General features: G+C 43.0%; 3 protein-coding genes across 9 annotated transcripts in view; 2 read left to right on the top strand and 1 right to left on the bottom strand.

Annotated features, from left to right (window-relative positions):
• SEC13 (SEC13 homolog, nuclear pore and COPII coat complex component) overlaps positions 1 to 7,935 on the top strand; it is a 54,501-nt gene extending 46,566 nt beyond the window's left edge. Inside the window, exon 9 of the mRNA XM_060023052.1 lies at positions 7,512 to 7,935. Within this exon, the coding sequence (XP_059879035.1) occupies positions 7,512 to 7,625 (114 nt within the window). The 3' untranslated portion in view covers positions 7,626 to 7,935. The remainder of the gene's footprint in view (positions 1 to 7,511) is intronic.
• The window catches only part of GHRL (ghrelin and obestatin prepropeptide), a 100,111-nt gene that overhangs the window by 1,425 nt on the left and 78,480 nt on the right, over positions 1 to 20,206 (top strand).
• The window catches only part of LOC132432510 (collagen alpha-1(I) chain), an 86,212-nt gene continuing 74,099 nt past the window's right edge, over positions 8,094 to 20,206 (bottom strand). Inside the window, exons 12-14 of one of the 7 annotated variants that reach the window (XR_009520923.2) lie at positions 9,943 to 10,083; positions 8,477 to 8,773; positions 8,094 to 8,396 (exon numbers count right to left, since the gene is read on the bottom strand). Coding sequence is in view for 2 of the 7 variants with exons in the window: in XM_060023048.2 (XP_059879031.1) it covers positions 10,024 to 10,083 (60 nt within the window). In the remaining 5 variants the exon portion in view is untranslated. Of the gene's footprint in view, positions 8,774 to 9,924; positions 10,084 to 20,206 lie in introns of those variants that run through there. The other 6 variants (XR_009520924.2, XR_009520925.2, XR_009520922.2 and 3 more) reach the window with 6 other exon arrangements.

The raw sequence follows: 20,206 nt of genomic DNA, 5'->3' as shown, positions 1-20,206 counted from the left end.
CAGCATTTGTTATTTGTAGGCTTTTTGATGGTGGCCATTCTGATTGGTGTGACGTGGTACCTCACACCTACCTCATTGTAGTTTTGATTTGCACTTAGCGTAGTGTCTTCATCTGTGTTGTAGATCACCTATGGTGTAGCGTATGTCATAGTTTCTTCCTTTTGAAAGCTGAATAATATTCCATTGTGCCACATGTTATTTGTCCATTCTCTGTTGATGGACACTGGGGCGCTTCCACCTTTTGGCTATTGTGAATAATGCTGCAGTGCACATGGGTGTGCAAGTCATATCTCTTCAAGACCCTCTGCAGACAGCTTTTACCCAGCCTAGGGTCCCTTTTGGGTTCAGTGGTCCCAGAAAGATCCATCAGGCCCTATCTAAAAGCCATAGAATTTGAGCTGGAATGACCCTCAAAGGATAGCTAATCCAACCTATTTCTAGTGAGTGCCAATATCAGGACTAGTACCCAGGTGTGGTGGCACCCAGGACAGGCCACTGTACCCTGACTGCCCTCAGTAGTGTTTACAAATCAATGGGCAAGTACCTGGTTGTACGTTCCACGTTTTGCGGTTTGCTGTTTCTATGCTTCTTACTCTTCCTCATAAGCCTGTTTCCCACAAAGAGCTCAGCGCTATTGCTGTCTTTATAGCATTCCTTCGCTGAAGGACTTAGTATGATTTCACTTCAGAGCATTCTACACAGTGCATGCTTAGTGAATAGTCTATCCCTAAGGCAGCAGTTCTTAGAATCACTTTTTTTATCAAGTTAATGTACATAGTTTTAGGTAGTTTTTATTTGGTTTTTTGTTTGTTTTTTGGCTGCCTTTGGTCTTCGTTGCGGCGAGCGGGGGCTAGTCTTCGTTGAGGTGCGTGGACTTCTTATTGCGGTGGCTTCTCGTTGCGGAGCATGGGCTTTAGGCATGCATGTGGGCTCAGTAGTTGTGGCTCCCGGGCTGTAGAGCACAGGCTCAGTAGTTGTGGCGCACGGGCTTAGTTGCTCCGCAGCATGTGGGATCCTCCCGGGCCAGGGCTCGAACCCGTGTCCCCTGCACTGGCAGAGAGATTCCCAACCACTGCACCACCAGGGAAGTCCCTATGATTTTTTTTTTAATGCAGTCTAATTGTCCCTGTACGGAGGCAAACCTTTTCAACTTGTAGCTGCTGCTTCTGCCGTTTACTTCAGTGTATAAATAACATACCTATTAATCTGTTGTCTTCCTCTACCATGGTTCTCAAACTTTAGCATTGCTAAACTTGTTAAAACAGATTACCCACCCCACCCCTAGAGCTTCTGAACCAGTGGATCTGGGCTGGGACCCCAAAATTTGCATCTTTAACAAGTTCCCAGATGCTCCACACATTCTGGTCTGGGACCACGTTTTGAGAACCACTCTAACACCCCATAACCTCTCACTGGAGCTCTGTCAATTTGGTTAAACGGCATCCATGTTTACATTATTATTATTGCCAATATTTCATGTTACATCATTATTCACAGCATTGCCCCTCAGTTACTGTTATTCATATGCTTTTTGTTTAATCTTTTCTTCCAGTTTTAGTGATATAATTGATATACATCACTGTATAAGTTAACAGTGTACAGCATAATGGTTTTGACTTGCATGTACTGTTAAATGATTACCGCTATAAATTTAGTTAGCATCCATCATCTCATATAGATATAATAGAGAAAAAAATTACTTTCCTTGTGATGTTACCTCTTAGGATCTACTCTCAATAGTTTTCATATATATTATACATGTGTTAGCTGTAGTCATCATGCTGTACATTACATACCAGTACTTATTTATCATGCAACTGGAAGTTTGTCATGCAAATCGAGTTTTGACCACCTTCCTCCTATTCCCCCTCCCCCACACACTGCCTCTGATAATCATGAATCTGATACCTTTTTCTGTGTTTGGTTTTTTGGTTTTAGATTACACATCTAAGTGAGATAGTACAGTTGTCTTTCACTGTCTTACTCTTTTCACTGAGCATAATGCCCTCAAGGTCCATATATGTTGTCACAAATATCAAATATTCTTTGTTTTCTATGGCTTAATAATACTCCATTTTATGTGTGTGTGTGTATATTTATATATAAATACAACTTAATTATTCACCCCTCTGTTGATGGTCAGTTAGGCTGTTTCCATGTATTGCTAATTGTAAATACTGCTGTTATGAACTTGGGGGGTCAAATGTCTTTTCAAGTTAGTGGGGTTTTTTGTTTTTCGGGGTTTTTTTGTTTGTTTTTAACATCTTTATTAGGGTATAATTGCTTTACAATGGTGTGTTAGTTTCTGCCTTATAACAAAGTGAATCAGTTATACATATACATGTTTCCATATCTCTTCCCTCTTGCCTCTCCCTCCCTCCCACCCTCCCTATCCCACCCCTCCAGGCGGTCACAAAGCACTGAGCTGATCTCCCTGTGCTATGTGGCTGCTTCCCACTAGCTATCTACCTTACGTTTGTTAGTGTATATATGTCCATGCCTCTCTCTTGCCCTGTCACAGCTCACCCTTCCCCCTCCCCATATCCTCAAAAGTTAGTGTTTCATTTCCTTTGGATTTATACCCAGAAGTGGAATTGCTGGATCATATGGCGGTTCTATTTTTAATTTTTTTTAGTTTGTTTTATTGAAGTATGGTTTATTTACAATGTTGTATTAATTTCTGCTGTACAGCAAAGTGATTCATTTACACATATATACATATTCTTCTTCGTATTCCTTTCCATTATGGTTTATCACATGATATTGAATATACTGCCATGTACTATACAGTAGGACCTTGTTGTTTGTGCATTCTATATATAATACTTTGCATTTCCTAATCCCAGACTCCCAATAGATCCCTCCCACACCCCCCATCCAGCTTGGCAACTCCAGCTTGGCAACCAGAAGTCTGTTCTCTAAGTCTTGGAGTCTGTTTCATAGGTAATTTGTCATATTTTGTTTCACATGTAAGTGATATCATATGGTATTTGTCTTTCTCATCATGACTTACATCACTTGATATAATATCTACGTCCACCCATGTTGGTAGAAGTGACATTATATTGTTCTTTTTTATAATAATAATTCCATTGTATATATGTAGCACATATTCTTTACCCATTCTTCTGTCAGTGGACATTTAGGTTGTTTCCATGTCTTGCCTATTCTAAATAGTGCTGCTATGAACATAGGGGTGCATGTACTTTTTCCAGTTATACTTTTATCTACCTATGTGGCAAGGAGTGGGACTGCCGAATTATATGGTAGCTGTGTGTTTACTGTTTGAGGAACCTCCATTCTCTTCTCCATAGTAGTTATTACCAGATCACAGTCCCACCAAAAACATAGGAGGGCTCCCTTTCTTCCATGCCCTCTGCTACATTTATTGTTTGTAGACTTTTTGTTCATGGCATTTTGCGTGGTGTGAAGTGATGCCTCCTTGCAGTTTTGATTTCCAGTTTTCTAATATTAGGAATGTTCAGCATCTTTTCATGTGCCTCTCTTTTTAACACTATGAGTAAAATGTACCTCTGGATATTGGCCTCCTAAAACTGGGCCCTGTTTTGAATTCCTTTCCTATTACCTGCTCCTGGGCATTTTGTGACAGCAGGGGTCTTTACAGGCTCACAGGCTTTGAGAATATGAAGTTCCCCTGAGCACCTGCTTTAAAGTTGTTGTTACTGGAAATGGCCAAAAGGCGGCAGGATCTTTTCATGCCCAGCTCTGGTTACACCTGCATGTACAGCCTAAGGGGAAGTCGTGTTCCTGGGTTGTGAGTTAGTGGAATGTGTCAGCACAAACACCCAAGGGCTTGTATCTCATTACTTCATTTCCCCCCTCCCAGACAGGTCCTAACCCCTGCAAAACCCCAGTGCTGAGGGTGCTGTCCTACATGGGTGGGGTGACCCTAATGAAGGCAGCTGAAGGTGGGAAGGCCACCACCAGCAGACGTGGAGGCTAGGAGACTATTCAGAGCTCTTCCTGGCCAGAGGGTCCACCATCCTCTGGGTGCACTAGGTTGGCTTTAGCTGCGGGGGGGGGGGTCTGCCTGGATCTGGAGATTGTGGTGACATCCCCAGGGGACCAGACACTCCAGGTCCAAGGCGGGCTCATTTGCTGGTACATCCTCCCCAGCTCCCTCAGGCCCAGAACACTCCAGCCTTGTGTTGCTGGCTGCCCAGGCTCCAGGGGTGTGACAGTAGCCCAGGTTCCCCAAGCCAACACGGAATAGAGGAGGCATTTTTCTCTTTTTATTGTATTTTCTTTTTACTTCTGATTTTAGTTTGGAGTGTTGTACATTTACAGTGGTGTTTTTGTTTCTGGTGTACAGTGACGTGTTTCAGTTATGCAGATACATACTGTTCTCTCTCGGATTCTGTTCCCCTATTGGTTGTGACAGATTGTTGAGTAGAGTTCCTTGTGCTCCACAGAAAGTCCTTGTTGATTATCCATTTTATAAATATTAGTGTGTACAGGTTAATCCCAACCATGGCATTTGTCCCTCCTCCCATACTTTCCCCCTTGGTAACCCTAAGTTTCTTTTCTACGTCTGTGAGTCTGTTTCTGTGTTGTACGTTAGTTCACGCCTATCAATTTTTAGATTCCACCTCTTCGTGAAATCTTATCTGTTCTTCTCTGACTTGCTTCACTTAGTATGATCTCTAGGTCCCTCCACCTTGCTGCCAATGGCATTATTTCATTCTTTTTTATGCCTGAGTGTCCATTCCATTGTATATATGTACCACGTGTTCTCTCTCCATCCGCCTGTGGATGCAGATTGTGGTTGCTTCCGAACCTTGAGTGTTGTAGGTCTTGCTGTAGTCGGTGAATGTGCAAGTGTTGGCTTTCCAAGTATGGTTATCTGCAGACGTGTGCCCAGCAGTGGGCTTGCTGGGTCATATGGTAGCTCTGTTTGTGGTCGTTTAAGGAACCTCTGTAGTGTTCTCCATAGTGGCTCTACAAATTTACATTCCCCCCAGTGGTGTAGGAGGGCTCCCTTTTCTCCTTGGCCTCTCCAGCATTTATTGTTTGCAGACTTTTTGATGCTGGCCATTCTGGCAGGTGTGAGGTGATAGCTTGTTGGAGTTTGATGTCTCTAATGATTAGTGATGTTGAGCATCTTTTGTTTTTTGGCATTCTGTATGTCTTCTTTGGGAAACGTGTATTTAGATTTTCCACCCATATTTGGATTAGGTTGTTTTCTTGATCTTGAGCTGCATGTATATTTTGGAGATTAATCTTTTGTCTGTTTCATTTGCAAATATTTTCTCCCATTCTGAGGGTTGTCTTTTCGTCTTGTTTATGGTTTGATTTGCTGTGCAAAGTCTTAAGTTTCATTAGGTCCCATTGTTTGTTTTTATTTCCGTTACTCTAGGAGGTGGGTCAAAAAGGATCTTGCTGTGATTTATGTCATAGAGTGTTCTGCCTTGTTTTCCTCTAAGAGTTTGATAGTGTTTGGCCTTACATTTAGGTATTTAATCCATTTTGAGTTTCTTTTTGTGTATGGTGTTAGGAAGTGTTCTAATTTCCTTCTTTTACATGTAGCTGTCCAGTTTTCCCAGCCCACTTATTGAAGAGACTGTCTTTTCCCCATTGTACATCCTTTGCCTCCTTTGTCATACATTAGCTGACCATAGGTGCGTGGGTTTATCTCTTGGCTTTCTATCCTGTACAGTTGATCTATATTTCTGTTTTTGTACCAGTACCATACTCTCTTGCTTACTGTAGCTTTGTAGTATACTTTGAAGTTGGGGGGCCTGATTCCTCCAGCTGTTTTTCTTTCTCAAGATTGCTTTGGCTATTCAGAGTGTTTTGTGTTTCCATACAAATTGTAAAGTTTTTTGTTCTAGTTCTGTGAAAAATGCCATTGGTAGTTTGATAGGGATTGCATTGAATCTGTAGATTGCTTTGCGTAGTATAGTCATTTTTACAATGTTGATTCTTCCAATCCAAGAACCTGGTATATCTCTCCATCTGTTTGTATCATCATCTTTAATTTCTTTCATCAGTGTCTTTTATAGTTTTCTGCATACAGGTCTGTTGCCTCCTTTGGTAGGTTTATTCCTGGGTATTTTATTCTTTTTGTTTGAGTGGTAAATGGGAGTCTGCTTAATTTCTCTGATTTTTCATTGTTAGTTTATAGGCATGCAAGAGATTGGAAGTGGGCTTCTTGACAGTGGGCCCTGTTTTGAATTCTTTTTCGAAGAATTCATTGTACCTCTGGAAGTGTGCAGATACAGTTCTTCACTAGTCAGCTCAATTTGGGTTTCTGGCTTTCTCTCCTATGGGTGAAAGGACCTGCTGTTAAGTTCTGTTTTGGCTTGAGGCACTTTTTTCCACTCTGAATATGCCACTGGCTGAGATCAGGTAGGACAGCTGGTTTCTTTCCCTGCACCCGTGAGGCTGGAGCATCGGCTTCACAGCTGCCTGGATTCTCTGGTCAGGCTTGCTAGACAGTCAGGATGGCTACTCGACTCAGCAGTAGGTGAGGCTGGAATTACCTTCCTTGCCCTGGCAGTACCTAGCAGAATGGGATCAGAGAATGCATGGCTTATTTTAGGGGGAGCTGAAGAGTCAAGAGTGTGCACTGAATTCCTGATCAGGTGAGGCCACTAGATTTGCTATGCAGACAGTGAATGCCACTGGCAGTGCTTTCCATTCCCGTGTTACCTTAAGCAGGGTTGTTGACCGGCTATGTGGCTTCACTGGTTGGGCAGTCCAAAGGCTGTATTCAATAGCAAGTGCAGCTGTGGACTGGTGTGCTTTCCAGGGAAGCAGCTTTAAGGTTACTAATGCTTTGTTTGTGGTCTGGACTGTAGCCTACCTGTGCCCCAGCTTCCCTGTCAGAACAGACTCACTTGGGCCCTGCAGGTAGGGACTCAGGCTGTGGAGATCTGAGTGCTGGTTGTTGGAAGCCCTCTGGTCACAATCCGATTCTCAGCAGCTGGGCCTCACAGATTCAGCTGCGATCCTGGTGGAGCAAAACCAGAGTATCAGCACCTGCAAAGTGATGAGCACAATGCAGTGGGAGGGGGGAACAGGTGCTGGATGTCACTGGAGGGGCCAGAGCCTCAGGGGAGGCCGCTCCCTGTGGTACTGTGCCAGCCCCTGGAAGGGATGCTGGGATCAACGTGTGGCCCCTTCTTACCTTCAAACAGAGTAGGTCTCAGTGTCCATAGTGCAGGGCACTTCAGCCTCACTGCTGTGTTGTAGGATTTGTTCATGGTGTGTCTCTATGAATAGCTGTTAGTTCTTCTTTTGAGGGAAAGTGAAGCCGTGAACAAGTTGTGTCACCACTCTCCATACTCCTCCTTTCTTACTCTGTGTGGATACTTTTTCCTTTACTTCCATTTTGGTGGGATTTCAGTGGGGGGAACCAAAGTAAGTGCTCTCTTTACCCACAAGACTGTGAGCTGTAGTTCTTGCTGGAGATCTTTGCCCTCTTTAGAGAACCCAGGGAGGTAAGGGCAGGGATACATACCTGTAACGATGTGTGTGCTGGCTTGCAGGTGACCCTGTGGAAGGAGTCGGTTGACGGGCAGTGGGTGTGCATCAGTGATGTCAACAAGGGCCAGGGTTCTGTGTCCACTTCAGTCACAGAGGGTCAGCAGAACGAGCAGTGACAAGACAGGCACAGCCTGTTCTCTACCTGCTGCCTCCAGGACTGCCCCTTCGTGGGCCAACTGACCACACAGCTGGGAGGAAGAACACCCAGCTCCCACAAGATCACTTTCCTGGGAGTCGTTAAGAAATGCACCCAGATTATCATCTGCCTTAACATGATTTGATATGGTTTGTAATTTACTGTCCACCTGAACACACACTTGTTCTGAGGGAAAAACAACCATCAGCTCTATTATTTTAAGATATTGTTGGTCATTTTTATGTACCTTTTAGGTTCAGACATCGTTTGGGGGGGTGGGGAATTGTTTCCAAAGTAATTAAATAAACTTGTATTGCTTATAATTCTTCCTGCATTTTTCTAACCCCTCCTTACAAAGCTCGTTTTACCTCTTGCTGGTTAGTGTCCTAGAACAGCATTACCAAGACCCAGGTCCCTATGGGCCTAGCTGAGTCCTGCCCACAGAGCTGATCTGTCACTGTGTAAGTCCTTGTGACTCAGTCTATGCTGAAGGCACCATACAAAGCTACACTTGGCCTTCAGGGATGGGACTGCAGCCCCCAGCTCTGCTACTTATCCTGAGGCTAATAAAGTCTGCCCTGCACATACAGTGGAGTATCAACCATATCCCAAGAGTTTACAAGACTGAAGCGGAAAGCAGGCACAATTCACCTGGTTTTCTGCCGTCAGTGGAAGGAGCAGCTCACCAACACTGAACCAAGGATCACATCCAAGGGGAGGCCCTGGGACCCTGAAGTGAAACAGCTGAGGCCTGTATGAGTGGCATGAACTGGGAGCTCTCACACGTGAAGCAGCACAGCAAACCTGTGTAGGAACAAACCCCCGACTTACTGGTGAGGAAACTGGCAAGAAGCTCAAGAGCTGCCCTGGGCTGTCCACCGCCATGTGCCAGAGGCAGCGTTGGCATCCTGATCCGTCTCAGCTCAGAAATCGGAACTCTCAAGGCTGGAATCCGCGACCTGCTGCTGGGGCTCCTCAGCCGTAATCGGGGAGTGGAGCTCACGCCGGGCCTTTACGTGCGCACACACCAAGGAAAGGGCAGGCCGCTCACTGCAGGAGGTTCTGTGCACAGCTAAGTGTGGACCCGTCTTCTGCCTGTTCTTTGTCCATTTTTCAGCAGCAGAATCCCTGTTGTGAAAGAAATCTTACATCATAACATATAAAATTGGAAAAAGTGCAACTACATTGGTTCAAGTGAGGACAGAGGGCCTGGCCCACAAGACCTCCCAAGGCATTCCGCAAAATCCTAGCCTGCACAGAACAATAGGAAAATTGCTGCTCCCTCCCTCCCATTATTCAGATGCGAAAAGAAAGGCCAAGGAAGCACCTTTGCTCGGGCTTCTCAATGGACACAAATTACACTGAATTCTAGTTAGCTCTACGTATCTGCCTTCCTTAACAAGCTCCGTGCTCCCAAGGGCAGGCCTGGTCCCCCTTACAGTGCCATATACAGATGATTAATGAGAAGGGACTGGTCCCATGTCTCACAGTGGGTTAGTGATAGCTTCTTGGGCTCCTGGCCATAGGCTGTGTTTATAGCTTACACCATCCCATCGAATAATCTGGAAGTAAATGAAATTACCACTGTCAACAGTTTATGCTTAGGGTGGTAACACGTTAGCCATTCCTGGGGTAAGGGAGATACCTCCAATTTGTTACAACAAAACAGGCCAACCAAGTGCAGTGCCATGTTGTGTCCATCTTCAGGGCAGTTGCCAAGCCCAAATGAGAGGAATGTAAGGGTAATTTAAAAGATACACAGAGAATTCTAGTTAGGGCAAGATGGCAGTAGCAGCCACACTGATTTTCAATCCTCTCACAAAAGCAAAGCAACTAGGATAGCAAAAGAAACCCCTGGATGACATTAAGGTAGCCCCTCAAACTCCGAATCATCAAGGAGCAGGGCCAACCATTCATAAGGGGGAGATTTCCACTTCCACACAGGAAGGATTCACAGCTCCAAGAGTTTCCCTCAAGCCATTAACAACTAGAAAAACACAAAATCCATGAAACAACTGCTTTCCGATGTAGGACAACAGGCAGTGTTTGGAAGAAGAGGAAAAAGTGGGTGTGGGAAGGGAGCACCACAATGGCCGCAGCTTTCTTCCTGGAGGCAGTTCCCAGGAAAGGGCAGGGAAATCGAATCCAGAGCGGCCTCACTGAGTTAAAAAGACAGATGAGAGTTCAGAAAGGCAAAGGTAGCATTTACAGAGTACTAGAGAAGAGCGAGCTGCTCAGAGACAGCCAGCTCCTCGGACCTGCAGGAGGGTCTCCTAGACTTCTGACCAAGTACTAACCTGCTTACGGGAAGGGTCAAACTCTCGTGACCAAAGAGCAGTGGGCCAAGCATTCCTGGAACTCAACAGAGGGCGAGTAGTTCACGTTCCCAAGAACCAGAGTGCAACAGCCTCACGATACAAAGGGCACTGGGTCGAGTCCTAAGAAAGATCACGCGTCAATGGTGTATCTTCAATCAGGTCTAGAGTAAAGGCTGCTCTGGACCTTAAAAGCAAGCCTTGAAAGCATCAAACTGATCCACCAATAATTTCACTTTCTGCCAGATCAAAGCCCCACGCTCTTTAAAGGAACAACAAGAAAATTCAACATGTGACAGCATAAAATTTACAACATCCACCACCTAATCCAAAATTACTGGGCAGTCAAAGAAGCAAGCAAATGACCCATAACCAGGAGAGGAAAACAGTGAATAGCCACAGACTCAGGAGAGAGACCACGGAATTAGCAGATGACTACCTGAAAGACAGCTATTATAAATATGTTCAAGAATGTAACGGAGGGCTTCACCGGTGGCGCAGTGGTTGGGAGTCTGCCTGCCGATGCAGGGGACACGGGTTCGTGCCCCGGTCCGGGAAGATCCCACATGCCGCGGAACAGCTGGGCCCGTGAGCCATGGCCGCTGAGCCTGCGCGTCCGGAGCCTGTGCTCCGCAACGGGAGAGGCCACAGCAGGGAGAGGCCCGAGTACCACAAGAAAAAAAAAGAAGAAAAAAAAAACGAATGTAAAGGATAATGAACATAAGAAAAATGGGAGATAGAAGAAAGTTGCAAATGGAGTCTCTAGAAATGAACAATTCAATATCTGGAGTGAAAAATACCCTGGATGGGAGTAAAAGCACATTAGACACTGACAGGAAACATCAGTACATGTGAAGACAGCAATAGAAACTATGCAAACTGAAGCACAGGGAGAAAAGCAGACAAAACAAAACAAACACAGAGACTCCAGTATTAAGTAGTCTAAAATACGTGTCAGTTGGATTCCAAAGGAGACAGAGAACAATGTTTAGAGAAACAGCCAAAATTTCTCAGCTGGATTTGAACTATAACCCTACAGATTCTAGGAAATTAAAGAACCCCAAGCAGAAGAAAATACACATACAATAATACTACTGAACTTTCTTAAAAATTATATAAGCAGCCAGAAAAAAAAAAGACATATTACATACACAGGAACAAATATAAGAATGACAGCCAACTTCTCATTAGAAACTATACAAATCAGACTTCCCTGGTGAAGCAGTGCTTAACAATCTGCCTGCCAGTGCAGGGGACACACATTCAAGACCTGGTCCGCGGAGATCCCACAGGCCGTGGAACAGCAGAGCCTGTGCGCCACAACTTATCCTGAGCTCTAGAGCCCATAAGCCACAACTACTGAAGCCCGCATGCCCAGAGCCCGTGCTCCGCAACGAGAGAAACCACTGCAATGAGAAGCCCGTGCACCGCAACAAAGAGTAGCCTCCGCTCGCCACAACTAGACAAAGCCCGCTCGGAGCAATGAAGACCCAACGCCGCCAAAAATAATAAATAAAATAAATAAATTTATTTAAAAAAAAAACTGGTTCTAGAACAAAAAATTTCAGATAAAATAGACTTTAGAACGAGAAATACTTATAAGGGATAAAAAGGGGCATAATAATAAAAGGGTCAATTCATCAAGAAGGCAACAATCCTAAAGATGTATACACTTAAAATAGAGCTTCAAAATATGTGAAACAAAAACTCACAGAACTAGAAAACAGTGAAGTTACAGAATACATAAACAAACCTGGCAATCAATTTGACCTATCAGGCACTCACAGAACATTCCACCCAGCAGCACTTAAACGCATTCAAGCACATCTGGAACACTCATCGAGACACACTAATTTCTGGACCCTACAACAAACTTTAACAAATCTAACAGAATTAAAATTATCTACAACATATTCTCACACTATAATGGAAGTAACCTAGAAACCAATAATAGAATACTTGGAAAATCCTCAAATATTTGGAAATTTAAGCAATACATCTAAATCACTCATGGGTGAAAGAAAAAAATCGCAATACTTACCTATAGAGGAAAGGAGGAACAGAATGAAGGGGACAGGAATGGAAGATAATAGTCTCTGCAGGTACCTTGTCTTATAGCATTGACTTGGGAACCACGTAATGTTTAATAATTAACAAGTAAAGGGGAAAAAATCCCTAAAAACTGAAAAAACAACTGGATGGAATGTTAGGTATATATCAAGCCCTTGGCATAACCACACAGAGAAAATAGTTAACTCATTTGACCGTATATTCCTAAGACTGCGTTTAGTAGTTTTATGGTTTGTAGTAATTGTCGTAGTCTTATTTTGAAAGTATTATGTTGATACGGTAAGATACAGCAAGACAGAGATAATTTTGTTAATGTAATTAGAAATCAAGGTTTTTAAGATAAAGGAATTTAAATATAAAACCCAAGAAGTGAAAAAGCACAGTGACCTTAAGTTTTACTTGGAAATAACAGTATTAACTCATGTCCTATTTTTCTCCTTCTAAAAACTATGTTTTTATCATCTATGCGCTGAAAAGGCCTAGAAGCAATACTAGTAGTTACCATCCAGACTGTGGTCTTTAAAAACTATTTCCCGGGGAGGGGGAAGGGTAAACTGGGACAAAGTGGAAGAGTGACATGGACATTTATACAATACCAAATGTAAAATCGATAGCTAGTGGGAAGCAGCCGCATAGCACAGGGAGATCAGCTTGGTGCTTTGTGACCACCTGGAGGGGTGGGATAGGGAGGGTGGGAGGGAATCGCAAGAGGGAAGAGATATGGGAACATATGTATATGTATAACTGATTCACTATGTTATATAGCAGAAACTAACACACCATTGTAAAGCAATTATACTCCAATAAAGATGTAAAAAAAAAAAACAAAAAACTATTTCCCACTAAAAGAAACCAAAACTTCTTAAAGAAATGGCAAATTAAGGTCAGAAGCAGGAAGGACACACAAAAGATGAGGCCAGGATTTCTTAATGAGACAGAAAGAAAACAAACTATTAAAAACGATAGGGTTGTATCAAAAGCACACAGGAATAAACTCTGGAAACATCAAAAAGAAAATAACTGTAATGGATTGAAACACTTATATTTTAAGAAAAAAATCCATGAGATTGGTTCAAGATGGTGGAGTAGAAGGACGTGAGCTCACTCCCTGTCGCGAGAGCACCGGAATCACAACTAACTACTGAACAATCATGTTCAGGTAGACACTGAAACTCACCAAAAAAGATACCCCACATCCAAAGACAAAGGAGGAGCCGCAATGGGACAGGAGGAGGGGCACAATCACACTACAATCAAATCCCGTAACTGCTGGGTGGGTGACTCACAAACTGGAGAACACTTACACCACAGAAGTCCACCCACTGGAGTGAAGGTTCTGAGCCCCACGTCAGGTTTCCCGACCTGGGGGTCCGGCAATGGGAGGAGGAATTCCTAGAGAACCAGATGCTGAAGGCTAGCGGGATTTGATTGCAGGACTTTGCCAGGACTGGGGGAAACAGAGACTCCCCTCTTGGAGGGCACACACAAAGTAGTGTGTGCATCAGTAAGCAGGGGAAGGAGCAGTGACCCCATAGGAGACTGAACCAGACAACCTGCTAGTGTTGAAGGGTCTCCTGCAGAGGTGGGGGGTGGCTGTGGCTCACCATGGGGACAAGGACACTAGCAGCAAAAGTTCTGGGAAGTGCTCCTTTGCCTGAGCCCTCCCAGAGTCTGCCATTAGCCCCACCAAAGAGCTGGACAGGCTCCAGTGCTGGGTTGCCTCAGGCCAAACAACCAACAGGGAGGGAACCCAGCCCCACCCATCAGCAGACAAACGGATTAAACTTTTACTGAGCTCTGCCCACCAGACCAACACCCAGCTCTACCCACCATCATTCCCTCCCATCAGGAAGCTTACACAAGCCTCTTACATAGACTCATCCACCAGAGGGCAGACGGCAGAAACAAGAAGAACTACAGTTCTGTAGCCTGTGGAAGGAAAACCACATTCACAGAAAGATAGACAACATGAAAAGGCAAAGGACTTTGTACCAGATGAAAGAACAAGATAAAACCCCAGAAAGACAACTAAATGAAGTGGAGACAGCCAACCTTCCAGAAAAAGACTGCAGAACGATAGTGAAGATTATCAAGGACCTCGAAAAAAGAATGGAGGCAAAGATCGAAAAGATGCACGAATTGTTTAGCAAAGACCTAGAAGAATTAAGGAACAAACAGAGATGAACAATATAATAACTGAAATGAAAAATACACTAGAAGGACTCAATAGCAGAATAACTGAGGCAGAAGAACGGATAAGTGACCTGGAGGAAGGAATGGTGGAATTCACTGCTGTGGAACAGAAGAAAGAAAAAAGAATGAAAACAAATGAAGACAGCCTAAGAGACATCTGGGAAAACATTAAACACAACAACATTCGCATTGTAGGGCTTCCAGAAGGAGAAGAGAGAAAGGACCCGAGAAAATACTTGAAGAGATTATAGTCAAAAACTTCCCTAACACGGGAAAGGAAATAGCCATCCAAGTCCAGGAAGCACAGAGAGTCCCAGGCAGGACAAACCCAAGGAGAAACATGCCGAGACACAGAGTAATCAAACTGACAAAATTTAAAGACAAAGAAAAATTATTCAAAGCAGCAAGGGAAAAACAACAAATAACATACAAGGGAACTCCCATAAGGTTAACGGCTGATTTCTCAGCAGAAACTCTACAAGCCAGAAGGGAGTGGCACCATATAATTAAAGTGATGAAAGGGAACAACCTACAACCAACATTACTCTACCCAGCAAGTATCTCATTCAGATTCGACAGAGAAATCAAAAGCTTTACAGACCAGCAAAAGCTAAGAGAATTCAGCACCACCGAACCAGCTCAACAGCAAATGCTAAAGGAATTTCTCTAAGTGGGAAACACAACAGAAGAAAAGGACCTACAAAAACAAACCAACAACAATTAAGAAATTGGTCATGGGAACATACATATCGATAATTACCTTAAACGTGAATGGATTAAATGCTCCAACCAAAAGACACAGGCTCACTGAATGGTTACAAAAATAATACCCATATATGCTGCCTACAAGAGACCCACTTCACACCTAGGGACACGTACAGACTGACAGTGAGGGGATGGAAAAAGATATTCCATGCAAATGGAAATCAAAAGAAAGCTGGAGTCGTAATACTCATATCAAATAAAACAGACTTCAAACTAAAGAATCTTACTAGAGACAAGGAAGGACAGTACATCATGATCAAGGGATCAATCCAAGAAGTAGATATAATAACTATAAATATATACGCACCCAACATAGGAACACTTCAATACATGAGGCAACTGCTAACAGCTATAAAAGAGGAGATTGACACTAACACAATAATAGTGGGGGACTTTAACACCTCACTTACACCAATGGACAGATGATCCAGACAGAAAATTAATAAGGAAACACAAGCTTTAAATGACACAAAAGACCAGACACATTTCATTCATATTTATAGGACATTCCATCCAAAAACAGCAGATTACATTTCTTCTCAAGTGCACATGGAACGTTCTCCAGGATACATCACATCTTGGGTCACACATCAAGCCTTGGTAAATTTAAGAAAACTGAAATCATATCAAGCATCTTTTCCGACCTCAACACTATGAGATTAGAACTCAATTACAGGGGGAAAAAAACGATAAAAAACACAAATACATGGAGGCTAAACAATACGTTACTAAATAACCAAGAGATCACTGAAGAAATCAAAGAGGAAATCAAAATATACCTACAGACAAATGACAATGAAAACACAACGATCCAAAACCTATGAGATGCAGCAAAAGCAATTCGCAGAGGGAAGTTTATAGCAATACAAGCCGACCTCAAGAAACAAGAAAAATCTCAAACAAACAATCTAACCCTACAACTAAAGGAACCAGAGAAAGAAGAACAAACAAAACCCAAAGTCAGTAGAAGGAAAGAAATCATAAAGACCAGAGCAGAAATAAATGACATAGAAACAAAGAAAACATTAGCAAAGATCAATAAAACTGAAAGCTGGTTCTTTGAGAAGATAAACAAAATTGATACACCTTTAGCCAGACTCCTCAGGGGAAAGAGGGAGAGGACTCAAATCAATAAAATTAGAAATGAAAAAGGAGAAGTTACAACAGACACCACAGAAATACAAAGCATCATAAGAGACTGCTATAAGCAACTCTAAGTGAATAAAATGGACAACGTGGAAGAAGTGGACAAATTCTAAGGAAGGTATAACCTTCCAAGACTGAACCAGGAAGATACAGAAAAGATGAACAGACCAGTCACAAGTCAGGAAACTGAAAGTGTGATTAAAAATGTTCCAACAAAAAACGTCCACGACCAGATGGCTTCACAGGTGAATTCTGTCAAACATTTAGAGAAGAGCTAACACCCATCCTTCTCAAACTCTTCCAAAAAATTGCAGAGGAAGGAACCCTCCCAAACTCATTCTATGAGGCCACCATCAGCCTGATAACCAAAACCAGACAAACATACTACAAAAAAAGAAAATTACAGACCAATATCACTGATGAACATAGATGCAAAAATCCTCAACAAAATACTAGCAAACATAATCCAACAACACATTAAAAGGATCATACGCCATGATCAAGTGGGGTTTATGCCAGGGATGTAAGGATTCTTCAATATATGCAAATCAATCAACGTGATACACCATATTAACAAATTGAAGAAGAAAAACATATGATCATCTCAATAGATGCAGAAAAAGCTTTTGAAAAACTCAACACCCATTTATGATAAAAACTCTCCAGAAAGTGGGCAAAGAGGAAACCGACCTCAACATAATCAAGCCCATCTACGACAAAACCACAGCAAACATCATTCTCAATGGTGAAAAACAGAAAGCATTTCCTCTAAGATCAGGAACAAGACAAGGATGTCCACTCTCACCACTATTAGCATAATTTTGGAAGCCCTAGCCACGGCAATCAGGGAAGAAAAAGAAATAAAAAGAATACATATTGGAAAAGAGGTAAAACTGTGACTGTCTGCAGATGACGTGATACTATACATAATCTTAAAGATGCCACCAGAAAACTACTAGAGCTAATCAATGAATTTGGTAAAGTTGCAGGATACAAAAGTAATGCACAGAAATCTCTCTCATTCCTAGACACTAGCAATGCAAGACCAGAAAGAGAAATTAAGGAAACAATCCCATTCACCACTGCAACAAAAAGAATAAAATACCTAGGAATAAACCTACCTAAGGAGGTAAAAGACCTGTACTCAGAAAACTGTAAGACACTGATGAAAGAAATCAAAGATGACACAAACAGATGGACAGATACACCATGTTCTTGGATTGGAAGAATCAATACTGTGAAAATTACTATACTACCCAAAGCAATCTACAGATTCAATGCAATCCTTTTCAAATTACCAGTGGCATTTTTGTACAGAACTAGAACAAAAACTCTTAAAATGTGAATGGAGACACAAAAGACCCTGAATAGCCAAAGCAATCTTAAGGGAAGAAAATGGAGCTGGAGGCATCAGACTCCCTGATCTCAGACTACACTACAAAGCTACAGTAATCAAGAAAATATGGTACTGGCACAAAGACAAAAATATAGATCAATGGAAATCATAGAAAACCCAGAGATAAACCCACGCAGCTATGGTCAACTAATCTATGATAAACGAGGCAAAGATATACAATGGAGAAAAGACAGTCTCTTCAATAACTGGTTTGGGAAAACTGCTACATGTAAAAGAATGAAATCAGGGCCTCCTTGGTGGCGCAGTGGTTGGGAGTCCGCCTGCCGATGCAGGGGACACAGGTTCATGCCCTGGTCTGGGAGGATCCCACATGCCGCGGAGCGGCTGGGCCTGTGAGCCATGGCCACTGAGCCTGCGCGTCCGGAGCCTGTGCTCCGCAACGGGAGAGGCCACAGCAGTGACAGGTCGTGTACCACAAAAAAAAAAAAAAAAGAATGAAATCAGAACACTCCCTAACACCATACACAAAAATAAACTCAAAATGATTTACAGACCTAACTGTAAGACCGGACACCATAACACTCTTAGAGGAAAACATAGGAAGAACACTCTTCGACATAAATCACAGCAAGATCTTTTTTGATCCACCTCCTAAAGTAATGGAAATTAAAACAAAAATGAACAAATGGGACCTAATGAAACTTCAAAGCTTTTGCAAAGCAAACAAAACTACAAACAGGACCAAAAGACAACCCTCAGAATGGGAGAAAATATTTGCAAACGAACCAACAGACAAAGGATTAATCTCCAAAATATATAAACAGCTCGTGCAGCTCAATATTAAAAAAATAAACAGGGCTTCCCTGGTGGCGCAGTGGTTGAGAGTCCGCCTACCGATGCAGGGGACACGGGTCCGTGCCCCAGTCCGGGAAGATCCCACATGCCACGGAGCGGCTGGGCCCATGACCCATGGCCGCTGAGCCTACGCGTCCAGAGCCTGTGCTCCGCAATCAAAACCCAATCAAAAAATGAGCAGACCTAAATAGACATTTCTCCATAGAAGACATATAGATGGCCAAGAAGCACGTGAAAAGGTGCTCAACATCACTAATTGTTAGAGAAATGCAAATCAAAACTACAATGAGGTTATCACCTCACACCAGTTAGAATGGGCATCATCAGACAATCTGCAAACAACAAATGCTGGACAGGGTGTGGACAAAAGGGAACCCTCTTGCACTGTTGGTGGGGATGCAAATTGATACAGCCACTATGGAGAACAGTATGGAGGGTCCTTAGAAAACTAAAACTAGAATTACCATATGACCCAGCAATCCCACTCCTGGGCAGATAACCAGAGAAAACCGTGATTCAAAATGACACACGCACCCCAATGTTCATTGCAGCACTATTTACAATAGCCAGGACATGGAAGCAACCTAAATGCCCGTCGACAAATGAATGGATAAAGAAGATGTGGTGCATATATACAATGGAATATTACTCAGCCAGAAAAAGTCATTTGTAGAGACCTGGATGGATTATTTGTAGAGACCTGGATGGATCTAGAGACTGTCCTTATTTTGAACATTAGTAAGTAGAGAAAAATGATGTATTTTTCTTGCCTTTCCTGTACAAACTGGATATCAAGGTGATAAAATAATTGAAAAAAAAAATGGTAATAAATGTAGAAAGGAACAATAGAGAAAGAATCAGGTTGAGGTAAGGGGGTTGTTGTAGGGTAAGACAGTGTGTTTTATCAGTTAGAGTTACACACTGAAGATTTTAAGGCTGAAATTACATGATTGCTGAGATTTGCTTTTAGAATATTCCCCCCAGAGGAAAAATAGTATGTGGGATAAATACACGAAGCAAGATGCTAATACATGTTGAAAGTGATGATGAATGCTTGTGGAGACTCATTGTATTACTCTCTCTGCTTTCATTTTAAGGTTGAAATTTTCCAGAATAAGAAGTTCAAATATACATGGAGAGAGAGTTTATCTTACATATGGCCAAATTTTCTACTGGAAACATTATTTTATAATCAGAAAGGAAGTGCCTGAGATACTTGTTCAGTATCTGAGACATACAGATTCTCACGCCCCACTGCAGACTTACTGGATCAGAATCCGAAGATGAGACATAAAAAAGACTGCTTTCTTACCACTTCCCCTATGCATCCACTGCAGCCCAGCACAAACCTGCACCCAGCGGTGAGATTAGATCACCCTACAGGCCTCATCCTGAGAGCCTAGGGCTCTTAGCCATCCCTAGACTGCGCTACCTGTAGTTCTGAGAACAGTTTCAGCACAGTGGTTGGCGGGCGGTGCAGGGAGTCAAGCTACAGAGTGTGGAGGGGCCAGTACCCATAAGGGACAGGATACAGGGACAGGAACTTCTGCCTGGACACGGTAGCATGAGGGCAAGAAGGCATCAATAGACCTTTCCAGGATGAGAGAGACCTGGGCATATTTTAACGCTGAGGGCAAAAGCTGGTGGAGAGAAAGACTGAAGATAGGAGACCAATACTGGGGGCTCCAGCCCCACGATGGCAGGAGAACAGGGAAACCCCAGTGGGAGAGGTTGTGTTTGGAGCAGGAGGGATGAGATAGCACTGGGCTAAGGATGTGGAGGTTGTAAGAGGGACACCCATGATGATCTAGAGCTTGTCCAGTGCAATAGCCGTGAGCCACAAGAGCTGCTGAGCACTGG

Source organism: Delphinus delphis, chromosome 10, assembly GCF_949987515.2.
Source record: "Delphinus delphis chromosome 10, mDelDel1.2, whole genome shotgun sequence".
Taxonomy (NCBI): domain Eukaryota; kingdom Metazoa; phylum Chordata; class Mammalia; order Artiodactyla; family Delphinidae; genus Delphinus; species Delphinus delphis.
This window is presented reverse-complemented; position numbering and strand designations above follow the sequence as displayed.